This window comes from Dryobates pubescens, chromosome 11 (genome assembly GCF_014839835.1).
Source record: "Dryobates pubescens isolate bDryPub1 chromosome 11, bDryPub1.pri, whole genome shotgun sequence".
In the NCBI taxonomy this organism is placed as follows: Eukaryota; Metazoa; Chordata; class Aves; order Piciformes; family Picidae; genus Dryobates; species Dryobates pubescens.
In genome coordinates, this window is record NC_071622.1 from 3,618,681 (window position 1) to 3,638,289 (window position 19,609).

A 19,609-nucleotide genomic window follows, 5' to 3' on the forward strand; every position below is an offset into this window, starting at 1 on the left:
GAGATGCAACATACCAATGGGCTCGTGACAGATCCATAGACATTTCCATGGATGCCATCACACAAGTCATCCATGACTGTGACATTTGTGCTGCTATTAAGCAGGCAAAGAGAATTAAGCCCTTGTGGTATGGTGACAGATGGTCCAAGTACAGGTATGGTGAAGCTTGGCAGATTGACTACATCACTCTACCACGTTCTCGTTCTGGTAAGCAGTACGTGCTTACTATGGTAGAGGCAAACACTGGATGGCTGGAAACTTACGCAGTCCCACATGCAACTGCACGCAACACCATTCTCGGTCTGGAGAGACAGATCCTGTGGAGACACGGAACTCCAGAGAGGATTGAGTCAGACAACGGAACTCACTTCAAGAACAACCTTGTAAAGAGCTGGGCAAAAGAGCACGGTATTGAGTGGATTTTCCATATTCCTTACTATGCACCAGCTGCAGGGAAGATTGAACGCTACAACGGTTTGTTGAAGACCACTCTCAAAGCCATGGGAGGTGGATCTTTGAAAAACTGGGAGAAACATTTAGCACAAGCAACCTGGCTGGTGAACAGTAGAGGTTCAGTGAACCGAGCTGGACCTGCACATTCTGATCTGCTACAGAAAGTAGAAGGTGATAGAGTTCCTGTTGTTAGGGAAAAGAATCTGTTAGGTAAAACTGTTTGGGTATTTTCGCCCTCAGGAGAGGCTAAACCTGTCCGAGGGGTGGTTTCAGCAGAAGGTCCGGGTCACACTTATTGGGTAATGCAAGAGAATGGTGAAATTCAGTGTATTCCACAAAGAGATTTAACTTTAGCTGAGAGAGTTTAATTTCAGAATGTTGTACAGCTACAGCGCGTCCAAAGGAAAGAGTCCCTGAGGAATCTACGGTGCACGAACCCTGAGAACCCTGAGAGCCCTGAGTCAACTGAGAGTCCCTGAGTCCCTGTTTCCCTTTTTCTTCGCTTCGTCTGCGGAGAGACAAACTGTTTTCCATTTTCTTGATTTTGGATTTTCTTGGACTTCTGAATCATCTACATCTGAGTATAGCCGGAATGGGCGATGAACTTAACTTACGAACTGTAAATATTGTTCTGGATTGGATGGACAGTACGAACAGCCAATGAAATTGTTTAGAAAGGGGTGGACTGTGGTCGTTTGAGGCTGTGCCTTTAAGAACAAACACTGCTGGAACACACTGGCTAATGTTTTTGGTACTAGAACCAAAACATTCTGATATTCTAAACGAATTTCATTGGTTGATAAACAAAAATTCAGCTTTAGATTGTGAAGCGGTTGGAAAATTTTTTCCTCAGTTCTGTTGGGTTTGGGAGTTGGGGGAGTTTGGTGTTTCAGCCTGTTCTCCCTGCCTGCTTCTTCTGCGAACTGCTGGACTTGGCCTTCAGATAAGCAAACACTAATCCTGCATGGGCTTTTGAAGCTTGCTAACAACTCTTTTCCTTAGTAACTTGCCTTTCTCTCTCTCTAACCCCTTTTTGGGGAAAAAAGGGAGGTAAGGGGGGGAGAGAGGGGGTTCCAAAGAGGGGATCCCTCCCTGAGGGAGGGATTTTTGTTGTGTTATTTGTCTTTGCTGTGTATTTCTGTGTATATATTGTAAATACCTATATATATTGTGTTATATATAACCTGCTTTCCATATATGCTTGTAAATATATAGCTTTTGCTCTTCGACTGAGTTAGCTGTGGTTTCTTACTCTGTGGAGGAGGGAGAGCTAAGCCCTCTCTCAACCTACCACATGAGGCAATGTTCCTGCTGCTTACTTTCTCCACACTTTGTCCTTTCTGGTCTTGCTAGTAGATTTTAATATAAAGGGTTAAAATGTCACCAGTGTTTGCCCTATTACTTCAGTGAGTAGTACTGTGTTGTGTGTCTTTTGGACATTTAGTCTTACCTTTAAACAAGGCCAAACCTGAGGAAAGAGTAAGGGACTCCTTTCTTGGTTGAGTTTTTCTAATAGTAATTTATGGGTTTTGCTAAAAATTCATCAGAATTCTTTTATCTTTTCAGTTGAGAACTAAAACCTCAGTGTCCCATTTTTGAACATTTAAAGATGACTGCCCCCAGTTAGAAGTCTTCATGTCTATTCCTCACCATGGGATACTTGAAGACAATATAAACTGCCATTAATTTATCTTTGACTTGGAACTAAATAAATCAGATTTAAGTGTTTCGGAGTTGTATATGTCTTGCAGTGTTCAAGTTGTGTTTGTAGCTGTTTTAAGTGCTATAGGAAACTGTCTTTCATAAATGTTTGGTTGCTAGGCTTTGTTCAAGTGCTCAAATCAAGTTTATCATCAGAGTGCTGCAGAGGAATGTGTATACGGTAACAGCATATGAATTGCTTGATGGGATTATGAAGTCTAATCTTGCCATCAACCAGTTCCTCACTCTTGCATATGACATGCCTTTGTGGTGGTCGGCTGCATATATAGCAGCTTAGGTTATTTTCTGGTGTAGAACACTGTAGCCTAATTCTGAGGCTTATTATGGGCTGGGCAATGAAATGTTTCAGGTGATGTGTGAGATACAGAAGATCACCGTAAATAATCTAATGATCTCTTCAGGCCTTCATCTTCATGAAACTCTTCTGCAGTAAATTAATCCAACTCTCTTAAGCCTGCCAGGATTGCTGCTGTATTACTTCCTGAATGTCAATTCTTCGAGCCCTGTCAATTTACAATCATTTTTAGTATCTGAGGAAGCAGAAATTAGGAGCTTGTGTTCATTGTAAAGTCTGATGGTTTCGTACCTTGCCATTTAAACTGTGACCTTCTGTTTTGCCATTTGAGGGTAAGAATGACAGTGTAAATGTATCTTTAACTTTGAGTGAAAACAATAAAAGTATGAAAAATCCCAACTATGTGTCTGTTGAAATGTTTCTGATGATGATGGTAAATATTTCAAGTAAAGGACACCTTGCAAGAATCTATAATCTTCTTGATCCGATTCAATATGGACCTTATTATATAGGTGATTACTCTTCGCTTGCATCTGCACGTGAAACCTGCTCTCTTGTACCTTTCAATGAAAAACTCAAATCCTTCATACAGAGTGTGACCTTATGTCCAGTACTGGGAATCAGAACTGTTTTTCTGAATGAAAAGCAGAATTCAGCACACTTAATGTTCCACTTTTTCCAGAATGACCATCTCTGTTGTTACTCCTGCTTCATGCCTTTTCAATAGACATTGTAATGCAGGTACTGCTTATCATCACTTTAAGAAGAAAAGAAATTCCACCAAAATAAAGGGAGGGTGTTTTCCTATATTCATTTCACTACAAATGAGTATATAATGATTATTAAAAAAAATAATTACAATTAAATTTTTAATTTTCAAAATACTTTCTTAAAATTACCTTTGTACCTTTCTGCTATGCTTGGCTTTGTTATTCTGTCTTCTGGTAGAGGCTCAGAGCACTCTAACTTCAGTAAAGCCAGCAGTTTAGTGCACCTGGAAATGTATTGACTTGGGCTTCCTGTTGTACTCAACTTTCAAGAGTCAGCTGATGAAAAGCATTTCTGTACCTTGGAAAGAGAAACCCTTTTCTTTGGAACATCTGTTTTTATGAAGCTTCAACTCTCTACTGTAGTCTTTTCTTCTGAATGTATACACCAAAGATGAGCAGGTTTTGGATCTTGCTGTTTAAAACCTCTTAAAAGCAGTCATTATTTGACAGTTTTGGGTTGTTTTTTTGGGGGGATAAGGGGGAGAGTTTTGTTTCTTTGTTTGTGGGATATTTTTGTTTGGTTTTAAGTACTCACATTGTTTATACATTGATACTTACTTATATATAATTTTCTCTTTTGGAAAGAGAGCTGGAGAAAAAAACAATTAAAATTCATCTGAGCCAGGGGCTGAGCAATTGTTCTTTTTTCTTTCTGTTGGAGGTGCCTCTTCAGGTGGGATTCCTAGGTAGAAGATGGGCCACTGGCTCTTGACACTTACCAACAGTCCATTACTTGTATATTTTATTGTTTTCTAGCCTTTAGCTTAGTTCCTTTGTTAAAATGTGTAATAAATTTCATTACAAGTTGATAAAAACTAATACACTAATGATGTCTTTTGTCTCCTTTTCTAACTGATTTGCCCTGCAAAAGCTTTCATGTGATACCTCATTGTACATGTTCTTGATCTATTTGAACTGGTCTGCTTCCAGAAACTAGGTGATTAATTTAAGTTTGGCTCATGGCCATTTATTTTCCTTAAATGTGGGACAGCATTGTCATAGGTTTAGCAGCTCTCTTGTTTCATTCCAAGTGGGCTGTATTTCAGTGACTGGAGAACCAGGACAGCACATCATGGTGACTGTGCTCATCACATTGTCCCCTATATTGTTGACCTCCATTTTTTTTTTCACTGCAGAGTTGCATGCTGGATATGGCACACATTAGATAGCATTCATTATGGAGCTAGTGAGAAGTTTGTGGTGTGCTCCTCTCATTAGAACTAGACTTGAGGGATTTCCACTGTTAGAAATGTGGGATTATCTATGTATTAGTGACATTCTCTCTGTGGCCAAATGAACAGTCACATCTGCCTGTGGGAACAAGAAGTCTGTATCCCAGGTTTTTTTAAGGAGCTTTTCTAGCTTTGTTTTAGACAGATGTCCTTTTCTGGGTCTTGGTGTCCTGTCGAATGAGTTCTCGTCAGCTCCGTTAGTTTATGCTGGCTGTGACTGCGCTGAGTTGCTTGGACGGCATTCAGAATCCGGCTGCCAGCAGAGCTAATGAAGGAAGCTCTGAGTTAGGTAATGACACACAATGTTGGTGGAGTGGCATCCCACTGGTGCAGGCATCCTGTGGGCATGGTGCCTGTTCACCAAGAGATGCAGGTTTCTTGTATGTCCAGCTGCATTAATCTTTCCTAGTAGGACACAGTTGAGTTGTATGTAAGCTTCTATTCTAACAAGGGTTATGGAAATCCCCTTGGGAAATCTTTAATGTACTTTCTGTTAAATTTGTGATTCCTGCTTGCAAAAATTTGTTTGACTTCTTATTCCTTCTATTTCCAGCTTTTTGCAGATCCCAGAGCGACATTTTTGTGTCTTTGAGGAAGCTCAGATGCATGCTGTGTATTTTATGCAGCTGGGTGGTAGCAAAGAAAGCCAGCTAAATCTTAAAAAAAGTTGATAAATTAATTCATTTTATATACTTTTGAATGCCTCCATCTTGAGCAAACCAGGTATTTTCTTTTTGTGTGTTTTCTGCGTTGAAGAGCATATGAGATGTGCAGATCTATAGGCAGTTGCAAGCACAGTATGGCTTTCCACGTAGCTCTATGTGCATTCATCTACTAAATGTAAAACAGAACACCACCACTAATATAATACATGTGGAGGAAATAAGGTTCTTTTCTTGCAGAATGAGAGTGCTGCTTTGTCACCTCATTAGTGTGCTTCACAGAAGGAAGATTACGTCTGCTAGCAGCAAGGTAGCCCAGTCTTCATGATCCTACCGTTTCCAAACTGCTTTGAGACCTTTAATAACGACAATAGCTGACACCTCAGATGATGCAGGAACACATTGCCACTGTGACAGTCATTTCACATGACTTCAGCAAGGGCACAGATATAAACTGAACTTTGCTTTGCATCAGTCTCGATCTGTTGCCTTCAAGTGGTCTGTTAGGCATCAGAAAGTGGTCAGCAGAGCAACTACAGTTTAAAGAAAAAACAAAACATGGAGCCAAACCCAATAAAAATGTCATGTACACATTCTGACACATGCAAGCAAGGAAACAAATGTACAAAAGGGAGAATAAAAGTAGAAAATGTCTAACTTGTGTGTTCTAAACTTTGGATTGTTTTGCAAGGAATTATTATTTTATTACATAGGTTGGTCTTTTAGATTAATTTTTTTTTTCTCTCTCCAAATAACTTAGGTGGTCTTTGGATTTGTTTTCTTGTTTGGCTGACCCTTTGCTCTTTCCAAAGAGGTTGAGAAACACTGCTTGGATCGTGTTAACATTGCTTGTTAAGATCTTGTGACTGTTGTAAAGAAACCCATGAAAACTGTAATCAGTGCTGTAGTTGCTGAGACTGTGTGAATACTAAAGAACTGCAAGTTTTTCAGTGTACCCCCTATAAAGAAAGAGTCAGAGAAGGGAAAGGGACAGTCTCTGGCTTGTCTGTGGAGATATATTTGAAATGAATTGTTTTTTCTCATATGTAATCTGCTATTCCAAAACTTGATTGGTTTCCCATGGATCTTTCCTGAAACTATTCAGGTACAACAAAACCCCAACAACCTCAAAATGTACTTCACCTCAACAAATAATAGCTGAATTTTGCACCAGACCCAGAGGGACTCTTGATTTCTACAGTTTATTTCAGCATTTCTCTTTTTTTTTTTTGGTCCTAAGGAAGTTGAATGGCTAAGAAATGCAAACTCTTACCCCCCTATGCCTGTGGAAATTACTGTGTCCCTTTATCAGGGCAAAAATCTTGTCTGAGAAAGATTGTTTGGGAATTTGGTGAAAACAGTTTAAATTTCTTTAAATTGCTCCTCTGCTGAAAAGTGGTGGTTATTTCACAGGGAAAAAAAAGGTCTGGACAGCCTCAGACTTGAGCTTTCATTGTGGAAAACCGGTGCTGTGCAGCGTTGTTCTTACCTCCCCTTTTCAAGGCACTGCTAAAATATTGATATGATAAAAACATTTAGTTGGTAGATGACTAACTGTATTTAGGGCTCATTTTGGTCTACCATGTTTCAATGGGTTGAGGCCAAGAGATGCCCAGTTTGCAGCTTTATGGGAGCCATGAATTAGCGTTAAACACGTTATTTAATCCTCGAATTTGAAGGATGCCTTTTTGGAGGATGAAAAAACAGATCGTTCTCAATTGGTTGGTTCATTTGCTTTTGAAGCCATTCGAGAGTCATAGCTTTAGTGCTCTTTTACAGAGGCTTTGCATTTTTGTTGATTCATCAGAAAGGACTAATTCTCACTTTGCTGATTGAAGGAAAGTGGAATAGGGTAATGTGTCTTTCCTTCAGGGTAAAACTGCTGCAGCTTGGGCAACGTGTCTTAGATGAACACCTCTTTGTTCCTGCTAAGCTGGAATAATTCTTCAGTATCTGTGAAGGCATTTGTATCTTTCACCTCTTTACAATTTTAGCAAATGTACTGGTTAACTTGTACTGTTACAGACACTGAGGGGATTATGCTGATCTAAAATAGTTAACTTTGTTTTATAAGTATTGATTTCAATTTCTGTAATAGAAAAAGCTTGTGTTTATTCACTGGAGGATAATAGAGTGGTTGTGATTATGCATTTGCTGTCAACACCTTGAGTACTGTGTTCAGTTCCGGGACCCTCAGTTTAGGAAGGATGTTGAGTTGCTGGAACATGTCCAGACAAGGGGAACAAACCTGGTGAGAGGTCTGGAGCACAAGCCCTGTGAGGAGAGGCTGAGGGAGCTGGGGTTGCTTAGCCTGCAGAAGAGGAGGCTCAGGGGAGACCTTACTGCTCTCTACAGCTACCTGAAGGGAGGTCGTAGCCAGGTGGGGGTTGGTCTCTTCTCCCAGGCAAGCAGCACCAGAACAAGTCTCAAGCTGCACCAGGGGAAGTTTAGGCTGGATGTGAAGAAGAAATTCTTCCCAGAGAGAGAGATTTGTCATTGGGATGTGCTTCCCAGGGAGGTGGTGGAGTCACCATCCCGGGAGGTGTTTAGGAAGAGACAGGATGGGGCGCTTGGTGCTGTGGTTGAGTTGATTAGATGGTGTTGGGTGATAGATTGGCTTGATGATCTCAAAGGTCTTTTCCAACCTGCTTAATTCTCTTCTAACATTGTGAAGTAGTAAGCTGTGTGTGTCCTTTCTAAATAAGAGATGGGATTTAGTTAGTTAAGAAATAATGCTTTTTCATTTAAGTATTTCTTGCACAGTGATCAAAGAAGCAATGTGACAAATAGACTTCTCATGATGGAAAAAGAGTCTTGTTTCTTGTAATAGAGAGTTTTGTGTTTTGAGACTAACCCAAAAGCGTCGCCTGAGTAGTGCCTGACAGTATTTCTGTAGCTGTGTGTGTGCATTACCTGCCTGATTTATGCTTTACAAATGCTTGCTTTCAGAAGCTAGTACCCCTGTATTGGCAATTTCTATGAAGCTTGCTTGGCATTAATTTGTCCTGAGGTATTTGAATTTCAGAGTACACTTCTGGAATATACTAATAGTGAAGTGGCAGGTAATGAGGTATTTGTAAGCCGTTGAATCGAAAATTGCATACGTCTTGTAAATATGTTTTGACAGGTGATTAGTATTGTCATGCAGTCATGCTGAGAATGTATGAGTAGGGGAAAAATAAAGCCAATGATTTAATCTAAGAACCAGCTTCTCTGTCGATGCCATGACTATTTTGCAAGTGAACCTTAATTGTGAAAGAGCTTACCCCAGAAGATAGGATCTGTCCCGACCCATCAGGCTTTCAAACCAGAGTATTTTAAAAAGCATTTAGTTGCAATACTGTTGAATATCTTAACAGTTTTGTCCTAGTTTCATCTAAATAAACTCTTCCTGGTTGGCCCTACAAGACCTGGGTTGCTGCGGTGCCAGCAGTATAGCATAGACTCTCAAGAGGTGTGGGGAGAAATGATGTGAGACAAGTTTCAGGCTGCATCCTTTGGCTTGGGATCTCCTGGTTTCCAAACTCCTAAGCTAGATCTTGCATAATTATTATTTTGTTAGGGATTAGTGACTAGGCAGTCTGATGACTCCAGCTAGGGTAATTTGAAAAATCTTGCATAAGATGTTTCATGCTATTACAGCTCTCCAGTGAAGGGGCTTTAGTCTGTAGGCAATGTAGGCAATTCAGTTTTGTCACTCACATTTACATAAAGTACTGAGAGGGGCAGAGATGCAGGAGTTCAGTGCATAGATATTTTTTCAGGCATAGCTTTTGTTTCATCTGACTCTCCTGCTGTCTAGCTTAATGTTTTAAGGAGTAACAAAATATGTTTTGATATCAAACACAAGCATTCCTTTCTGGTAAGTTGGAAAGTGTAAAAAGTTGTGATGTTAATGACTATGGCCAAGATACACATATGTGTATCAAAGTAGCAGCTACATCATGGTCTACTCCTCTCCATTTCTGTATCAATGATTTTCAAGTGTGCAGTTCAGAGTAAGTTATATTCCTTTATTCCTTCCTTCAGCTCAGATAGATGCAGTCCATAAACCTCTTAGAAATCTGTTCACATTATTTATTTTTCATTAGATGAGGAAATTGCATCCAGTTATAAATTGGTTATTGAGATTGCCTGGAGAAGAGGAGGCTCAGGGGAGACGTTATTACTGTCTACAACTACTTAAGGGAGGTTGTAGCCAAGTGGGGTCTCTCCTTCCAGGCAACCAGCAACAGAATGAGGGGGGACAGTCTCAAGTTGTGCCAGGGGATGTTCAGGCTCTATATTAGGAAGAAGTTCTGCACCGAGAAGTTCTTCACATTGGAATGTGCTGCCCAGGGAGGTGGTGGACTTGCTGTCCCTGGAGGTCTTCAAGAAGAGACTGGATGAGGCACTTAGTGCCATGTCTAGTTGATTGGATAGGGTTGGGTAATAGGTTGGACTGGATGATCTCGGAGATCTCTTCCAACCTGGTTGATTGTACGATTCCCTGCCCCCTTCCCCCCACCCCCCTTTTATTTTCAGGAATTATGCAGTGACAATATGTAAAATCAAAGAACTGTGCAAAATGTGTTGTTTCCCCCCCACCCTCCCCAGGATTCTAGAAGCATATCTAATTGTTGAAAGGCTTCCTAGTGTATTTCATCCTGTTGTAAGAACTACAGGGAAAAGTTTGCTGAAGCCACCAAAGAAACAGGGGGAAATGGGAAACCACATCTAGAGTGCTAATTGTAAGCTATTTCAACGCGTGCTCTCTTGCTGATGAAGTGAATCATCTGTATTTATACATTCATGTGGCATTTTTTTGGTGAAATGTTAATATTATTACACTTTTTCCTTTTTTGCTGTATTAGAGATTCTATTGTTCTGCAGCTTTTCATGTAGTATATTTGTTGTAAAGAAAGCAAGCTGAAATAAAGCAGAATGCATAGAAGACATTTCATTGTAGTTCAATTACAGCTCTTGGTTAAATTTTAACCACCATGGGGACAAATGTTGCATTCTGTAAAAACTTTGTGGGTGTAACTTCACGTCTAGCACTTGGAAATACTGTTGAGACTTGCAGAGCTGGGGAAATGCCAGCAAGTAGAACACAAGCTACAGGAACAAGCTGACTCATTGCTTTGTCTTGAGAAACCTGCCAAAGATAACAAAGGTAGAAGTTGTTTCTGTTACTACTGGGGCACAATTAGTAATTTTTCACTTTAAATATTATTGCATTCATTTAAAAATCCAAACCAAAGAGTAGATACTTCTTTTATGTATCAAGCTCATAGCAGTTGTTGCTTGTTAGTGGAAGTGTTTCAAAATAGCTATGTATCTAGGAAGGTGATAGTCTATCTTGTTTGTAAAAAGCCTCTGGTCTAGAATAATTGGTATTTCTGCTGAAGGTTTTGTGGAATTTCTTGTTTGGAATAACCCAGACTTGCCTGTAACAGGCAGGATTTGATAGTTGCATAAAGCTGCACAGAAGCCACGTTGCTCAGCTGGGGAATCGCATAATACAATCTCAATGTTTTAGGGCAGAAAGAGGTGATTCTGTTACAGCTGATTTCTGTAAACCCTTAGTTTAGGAATCCAGATTGACTGCAATATTTGGCTAATACTTGCAGTATGTTTTTGACAGCATCAATCAGTAAGACTTCTGCTGTTTTACCCCAAATTTACTGCTTGTTCATTGCTGTAAACTGATCACAAGGAAAATCTGTGCATAGCCTTACTTAACTTCAATTTCCTGAAATCACAGTACCAGCAGGTTAGAACAAATGTTTTGACATGTCTACATCAGTCATTACCCATTGTTATCATTTAAGTTGAGAACACAAGCTCAAATTAGTATTTGCCAAGAAGAAAATTGTTAGGGGAACATTATTGCAAAGCATTTACTGTTGCTGCTGAAACCTAAGCATATAGCAGGATGCTGCAGGTTAGTTTCATCATAAGAAATACTTCTGTGCTTAAAAGGAACTAATAAATCTTTGTGCTTCTGTTCTGCTGCACTGTTGTATATAAGAGTGTGTTCCTTTTGTCACACAGATTAATAGTTTGAAAGCAATTTCAAATTAACTTTTGCTTTGTTGGCCCTTTCATGCTTGTTTTGTCTCACTAATCCTTTCCTTTATCCCTTATCATTAATTGATTTGGTTTTCCTCCTTGGATAACATTTGTTCAGTTTTGGATTTTGTTTCCTTTTCTTTTTTTTTGGCTCCCCATTGTACAAAGCATTTGGAGTTTCATCCATTTATTTCCTTTGAGTATAAAATAATGGAATTTAAATCTTTAGGATAAGCAACTTATCATGTTAAAGCAACAAGATTATTGTCTTTCAGGGGGAAATACAATATTTAGCCCAAATTAGAAGTGTCATGAACTGCAATGGAGTTAAAATTGTGAGCAGAGTAGTAGAAATGCCCCTGTTGATGCTGCAGAAATATATAATAAAATGCACAACCTAAGAAATATTTTTTTCTAGTGTATTATGGATTGCTTCATGAGGGCCTTTTAGTATATTTTATTACACTTCCAGCCTGTTTAATTTGTTTAAATTCAACAGATCTTAAGTGGTCCTCAAGCAGGATGGCTTGATAGAGGAATTACTGGCTGATGTTTCCAAAATAGAGGTTATCACTTTTTTGTTCTACACAACTCAAAAACACAGTATGTTTTTGCATGCCATCTCCTTGTATAGGGAGGTTTTGTGTGTAGACTTTGGTGTTATGTTTGTATGTACTAGTTGTGCTTGACTGATAAGGTTTTTTTATCTCAATGAGACTTAAGCAGCTTTCAGTTGTGCACAGAGTTTACATCACTCTAGCCTCTTCTGCTGAAAGGGTTGTTCTTCCAGCATTGTGCTGCTTGGACTTGCTATCTTCTTTTGCTTAGAGATGTGGTTCCTAATAGACTGTTTTGGAAAGCTGATTTTATGTCATGCTTTGTAAAAGCCCTTGCTCTTCATTGGAGTAGAATTTTGAATGGGGAGAGTTTTGTAGGATCTGTATCTGGGGTTGGGTCTCTATCTGTTGGCCAAACCCATTGTGTGATATGGAGATTAGAAAGGAGAGGCAACAAGAGGTGGCCATGGAACAAGATCTTCTCCCACTTCACCCAATGCAAAAGCTTTTAACTGCGCTTTTGTGTGGGCCTGCTTTTCAGGATTAAGATAATTTATCTAAATATGACTTTTAAATGCTGGGTTGAGTCCATCATCAGTAGATTTGCAGATGACACCAAGCTGGGAGCAGGAGTTGATCTGTTGGAGGGTAGGAGGGCTGTGCAGAGGGAGCTCGCCAGGCTGGACAGATGGGCAGAGTCCAACAACATGAGATTGAACACATCTAAGTGCCAGGCCACAATAACGTGCAATAAAGTGCCATCGGCCACAATAACCCCATGCAGTGCTACAGGCTGGGGATAGAGTGGCTAGAGAGCAGCCAGGCAGAAAGGTACCTGGGGGTACTGGTTGATAGTAGGCTGAACATGAGCCAGCAGTGTGCCCAGGTGGCCAAGAAGGCCAATGGCATCCTAGCCTGCATCAGGAATAGTGTGGCCAGCAGAAGCAGCAAAGTCATTCTGCCCTGTATTCAGCACTGGTTAGGCCACACCTTGAGTCCTGTGTCCAGTTCTGGGCTCCTCAGTTTAGGAAAGATGTTGAGATGCTGGAAGGTGTCCAGAGAAGGACAACAAAGCTGGGGAGGGGTCTGGAGCACAGCCCTGTGAGGAGAGGCTGAGGGAGTTGGGGTTGCTTAGCCTGGAGAAGAGGAGGCTCAGGGGAGACCTTCTTGCTCTCTACAACTACCTGAAGGGAGGTCGTAGCCAGGTGGGGGTTGGTCTCTTCTCCCAGGCAAGCAGCACCAGAACAAGAGGACACACTCTCAAGCTGTGCCAGGGGAGGTTTAGGCTGGATGTGAGGAAGAAATTCTTCACAGAAGGTGAGATTGGCCATTGGAATGTGCTGCCCAGGGAGGTGGTGGAGTCACCATTACTGGAGGTGTTTAGGAAGAGACTGGATGGGGCACTTAGTGTCATGGTTTAGTTGATAAGATGGTGTTGGGTGATGGGTTGGACTTAGTGATCTTGAAGCTCTTTTCCAACCTGGTTAATTCTATTCTATTTTCTCTCTTCTATTCCTCTGTTCCAAGTTTGGACAGTGTTATGGTAAAGTTTGTGTATGGTTAGCACTGAGACACACCTAAGATTCTTGGCTTTGGGAAAATTCTTGTGACCCCACCTGTAATTTTCTATTCTTTATTATCTAATCTATCTCTATTAAAATTGTTGAAGTAATGATAGCATCAGAACAGGCAAATGTCTGTTGCAGCTGTGGTACCCGGTACTCAGCAGGGACACTTGTAGTTGTACAGTGTGAGAACAGTGTGAGCATGGAGTGCACTTCCCTGGTAGCACCCTCAGCCACAGGTCATTGGAAGCTGAAGAAATTTTGAGCCAGACATATGATGTATTTTATGACTCATGAATAGATATAATGTACCTGTCATTAAAACTGTTTCAAGAGTAATACATCTTTTTAATTACTATATATTAGTCACACAGGCTGCTTTTGATGATCAAATGATCCCTGTTTGGAAAGACCAAAAAATTTAATATCAGTGAATGTTTGCATAACCATAGAGACCTGATCCTCTCTCAAAGGGGACTGACACTGGGGAAGAACAGCCTGGAACAGATCTTGCCTTAATAACTTATTCTTCAGCTGGTTCATTTTTCTTATTTTCTTTGCAGGGTCTACTTATCCACGTTCTTATAAGACATCTATATTTAATATTTATGCAGTATCTACATGTGCACAGCTACCATTTGCTGTCTACATAATTTTAGTCTTCCATCTTGCTTAACAAACAGTGTCCAGACTCTCTTATTTTTACAGTGTGGTTAATAGAGGTCTTTCCATCAAAAAAAAGTACATAATGCTGCTGCTGTTTTTTCTTACTGCCGTGCCTCTGAAATGTCATCAAGTTTACAAAACTGTAGACTGGAACAAGTGAGTTATTCAGTTTAAAACAAAATAGCTTGGAGCCTCCATCCCATTTAACCCCTCTAACTAGGTCTTAGACAAAAGTTTGAGCTGACTTAATCCTCTGAGACATGATTTATGACAGAATAAGTGTGGAAATGCTGTGCTATCTTTCTTCATCGCTGAAGCAGCTTTTTCCCTCTGAGTGAATTCTGTTGCACCAGCAGATCATTATTAATGTAGGTCCTGTGATACAAACCCCTGTATTTGCTCTCTGTGTCCTACAGATGCGAAACAAAGGATATTTTTGTTTTTCAGCCAACTTCACCTGTTGATTAACAGGAACAAAATGTGTGTTGCTGGCAAGTATGGGGGAAACCAGTCCAGAAAAACCCAAACAACCCCAAACCTCCCACGCTTTTTTCCCCTGGAGCTTTATTACATGAACATCACCAAGAGCTATGTATGACTGCAAAAACCAGTGATGATAAACGAGACACTTTGGTAGAAAGGCTCTGCAGATTATTGCCATGCACAATGAATAAACTGATTTAAAAACTGATCTGGTAGGGAGCTTTCTTTTTGCTGTAATTTGATGCAGCCTCCTGGGTTCCTCTAGTTTATAGAGATACCTGTTACCTTTTTCTTTGTCTCTTGGGTTTTTGGTTGGTTGGTTTTGTTGCAGTTATTATTAGTTATGCAATATATGTTTCTAATTACATGACAAATCTTAGTGCAATATCATGGTTACTTAGGTAAGTTCAGCAATACCTTTTGACTTTATGTACTTCTAACTATTAAGGGAAATGGTAAGGAGTCATGTTTATACATTCAGAAAAAAGGCAACTATAGCATTTAAATCTTGGTTTCATCTATTTTTGTCTTCATTAAGCACTTACTTAGGTTGCCCTAATTTGTTTTAAAATATTGGTGAAAATGAAGTTGATAGATAATGACTGTCTACAGTTCAGTTGCAGTATATGATTTTTTTTCTCCTGGAGTACTATGGAATCCATGAGCTTCTAAACATCAGCACGCCCCTCTTCACCAAGGACCAGGCATTCATTCACTCCACAGGTATTCTGGCCAACAGGTCAGGCATATCTGACATATGAGAGTGGATATTAGAAACTGTGATCCAAGGGCTGGAACACCTCTGCTGTGAGGATAGGCTGAGGGAGCTGGAGTTGTTCAGCCTAGAACAGAGAAGAATCCAGGGAGACCTTATCGCTGCTTTCCAGTACCTGAAGGGATCCTACAGGAAGGCTGGAGAGGGACTTTTCCTAAGGGTGTCTAGCAACAGGACAAGGGGGAATGAGCTATGAGCTCTCTTAATGTCACTGTGAAGCCTAGCATATACATACATATGAACATGGTAATGATTGTAAAGACCATTAAAGAATAGAAATAGCATTGGTCTTTTGAAGTCTATTATTACTTCTCTCTAGGTGTATTTTTGTATTCCAATTCTTTTTCATTCCTCTCTTTTGTGCTATTCCACTTTATCTGCCTGTTGCTTGAATAGGATTAAAAGTCTGAAGTAGAGTTCTGACATCTTTACTCCCATTTCTTCGAACAGTAATCCGAACAGAGTTCAATCAGCTGAGAAGCAGAATGTGTAAATCATCCTCACCAGCTCACAGTGTATCTATGACTTTCACTGCCCCTCAAATCTGAAAAATCCTAACAAGAAGATAGCTTTAAATTTCATTATATATATATATATATATATTTTTAGTGATATAAAGGAGTCTGAAATAAGTTGTCTTTTGAATACTGTTGGAAAGAGTCTTACTTCAAGTTTTTCCCTTACCCTCACTTCCATATAATTTTCAAAGTTCATACAAATTTTTATGGCATCAGATGTGCTGGAAATGCATTAAAAAATTCTGCAATGTAGAATGGAGCAATGCTGGAACAGGCAGAGAAGATGGCTTTGTCAGAAATGGGGTTTTGAACTTGCAGCTAGGGTATGTTGTGACTGTTTAAGAAATAATGCACTTTAAGATGAGATAGACTTCATCAGGATATTTTAATAGGTAATAACTCTGTACTTTCAAATATGGTTAGACTTGATGATCTCTGAGGTCTTTTCCAACCTGATTGATTCTGTGACCAACTCTGAATGCAGCCTGCCAGGTTTGTACTGGTACACTGATGACTGATACTGTTCATGAGATTTAACACATCCAAATGCCGGGTTCTGCACATTGGCCACAACAACCCCATGCAGAGCTACAGGCTGGGGTCAGAGTGGCTGGAGAGCAGTCAGGTGGAAAGGGACCTGGGGGTGCTGGTTGATGGTAGGCTGAACATGAGCCTGCAGTGTGCCCAGGCAGCCAGGAGGGCCAATGGCATCCTGGCCTGTATCAGGAACAGTGTGGCCAGCAGGAGCAGGGAGGTCATTCTGCCCCTGTACACTGCACTGGTTAGGCCACACCTTGAGTACTGTGTCCAGTTCTGGGCCCCTCAGTTTAGGAAGGAGGTTGACTTGCTGGAGCGTGTCCAGAAAAGGGCAACAAGGTTGGTGAGGGGCTTGGAGCACAAGCCCTATGAGGAGAGCTGGGGTTGCTTAGTCTGGAGAGGAGGAAACTCAGGGGTGACCTTATTGCTCTCTACAACTACCTGAAGGGTAGGCAACCAGTACCAGAACAAGAGGACACAGTCTCAGGCTGCGTCAGGGGAGGTTTAGGCTGGAGGTTAGGAGGAAGTTTTACACAGAGAGAGTGATTGCCCACTGGAATGGGCTGCCTGAGGAGGTGGTGGGGTCGCCGTTGCTGGGGATGTTCAGGGCGAGGCTTGACAGGATGCTTGGTTGCATGGTTTAGTTGATTGGGTAGTGTTGGATGATAGGTTGGACACGATGATCTTCCAACCTGGTTAATTCTATTCTATTCTATTCTGATGATCTGGACAGCATAGGGATGATACTTAATCACGTAAACCTTACTTACAAAATGCTTCTTTTTTTACCTGAATAGTGTTTGAATTTTGGGGGTAGTAATGTCTGTGATTCCTTGGCATGTGAAGACTCTTACGAGGCTAGATGCTATTTGTGTGTATTGTATGAGCTTGAAGGGGGTTGTAGGAAGGCGTAGGTGTGATGGATGGATGTGTGTGTGTGCTGTTGAGCAGCTGTTTGCTCTGACCTCAGCAATTCATGAACACACAAGGCTTGTGCCATGCCGTGTGTGTGCAGCTGTGCAGGTTTATAGGTCTGTGCAGGTCTGATACTTCTGGGAAACATTAGATTTTCTGTGTACGTGCTGTCTGGCTGCCTGGTCTGTGCACACTTAGCTTGATGTATTTGAAAGCAGTATGTTCCCTTAGGTATGTACCAAGTGTACAAAGTATTAGATGTACTGAGCATGGGCCATGCAGTTTATTCCCATGCATGCCACCTAGGAAATCCATTGCACACATATAGGAGTGTGAGCTTCAGGACATGTTTGTTTTCACTTGGATATGCATTTTATTTCATGCAGGTACTTTAATGATAATAGTGTTTAACAAAGAACATGCACTTGAATGGAGCATGTTTTATGGCATATATTAAAGTGACCTAATTGCTCTTTAAAACATGTTATAGAAGGTCTGATGTATTTTTGTTGCCCTCTATGCTTGTCTCAAAATATGTTTTCTGTTTACAGGCAGCTATAAATGGTGTAATACCACAAGAAAATGGCATCCTACAAAGGTAAGCACAGAAGGCCGGGGTAGTACACGCAGAGAATGATGCTCAGCAATAGTTAGTTTTTTGTTCCTGATTCCTGAGATGATGGTGTAATTCTCCTTATAAAGCAGTTTCTGGACCACAAATTCAACACTTGGCAAAGCTGATTTAATGTTAATTTTTTCCCCTCTATACTGATGGAGGACCAGCTTGAACACCTACCTAAATTAGGTAATTTTTATTTCGAATGAGTCGGGGGGGTTGTTGGCTCATTCTGTGTAAGGTTGTTTCTTCACTAAAGCAAGATTTTGGTATGCTTTCTTGGATATCAGGATTTGGTTTTTTGGTGGTTGGGGTTTTCTTCTTCGTCTCTTCTTGCTCTCTTTTCCTCTTCTTGCTCTCTTTTCCTCTTCTTGCTCTCTTTTCCTCTTCTTGCTCTCTTTTCCTCTTCTTGCTCTCTTTTCCTCTTCTTGCTCTCTTCTCCTCTTCTTGCTCTCTTCTCCTCTTCTTGCTCTCTTCTCCTCTTCTTGCTCTCTTCTCCTCTTCTTGCTCTCTTTTCCTCTTCTTGCTCTCTTTTCCTCTTCTTTTTCCCCAAAGGTTAAAACTTGCAAGGCAAATCCACAAGATCTTGCCTGTGTGTTTTCTCTTCCCTTATGCATTTTTAAAGGTGCTGCTATTCCATGTTTCTCTATACCTGGCCAAAAAGAAAAAAAAACAAACCAAAAACTTTGTATTTTTGTGGTTGGCTTGTGTATGAGGTCTTTTGTTTGTTTGGTGGGGTTTTGTTTGTTTTTATTGAATTGCAGGCAGCACATAGTGTGTTAGATAAAGTAAGATTGCTCCCTTCTAAAAGTAGCTTTACTGATTTCCTTTCAACTTCTGAATTAACTTTTGGCTTGTACACTGATGTCAGGGTATCTCGAAGTCACTGAAGCATCAGCTCTTAAGTGCTGCTGAGGCAACTGAAACAGAGCAGGACAGGAATTGAGCTACTCAAGACAGTAAAATAGCATTTAGAATTTTGTTTAGAAAAATGTACAATGTACTCTTTAAAAAAAAGTTTATTTTAATGATTAAAAAAGATACATAATGTAGGTAAAGTGGTGTTTTGGCACCTCTGTCAATATTTACTAAAGCTATCATTGAACAGAGTCAATTATTGCTTGGGGATTTGGTCAGTAGGAAGGCCATAGGAAATAGTTATACCAGGCTCTTAAAGCAACCTAGTCCAGTGTCCACTTACAGCTTTCTTCCACACAGATTATTTTTATTTAGAAATGATTAGAGAGTAAATATATCTCAGATTTTTTTTCATTTATTCCTTTTTTTGGTTTCCCTTCCAATGGAAGTGATTTAAAAGGAGGCTCAGAAGCCTCATTTCCAGTGGTTTTCCGCTTAGGCTTATTTCACCGATGTGAGGCTTTTTATGCTCCATTAGAGGTTACCAGTCAGATATATAAAGAGCCTTTTGTGGTGGAATCAATAGAAATGATATAACTGGTCTAGAAGTAAGCTAATTTATTGAGAGGGGAAAATAAAATAGGTTTTGGTTTATAATTCAGTTCTGCTATTTTAAAAGAGCCAAAACAAAGCCAAAAAAATCCAGTCTTGATCCTCGAATCATAGAATCAATAAGGTTGGAAAAGACCTCAGAGATCATCAAGTCCCACCTATTACCCAACACCTCATGACCAACTAAACCATGGCTCCAAGTGCCACATCCAATCCTTTCTTGAGCACCTCCAGGGACGGTGACTCAACCACCTCCCTGGGCAGCACATTCCAATGGCCAATTCCTCTTTCTGGGAAGAACTTTCTCCTCACCTCAAGC

The 19,609-nt window shown here is 40.4% G+C and overlaps 1 protein-coding gene across 1 annotated transcript in view; it reads left to right on the plus strand.

Moving 5' to 3' along the window:
* The window catches only part of FAF1 (Fas associated factor 1), a 180,061-nt gene that overhangs the window by 24,893 nt on the left and 135,559 nt on the right, over window positions 1-19,609 (plus strand). The window contains exon 3 of the mRNA XM_009909019.2: window positions 17,756-17,802. Within this exon, the coding sequence (XP_009907321.2) occupies window positions 17,756-17,802 (47 nt within the window). The remainder of the gene's footprint in view (window positions 1-17,755; window positions 17,803-19,609) is intronic.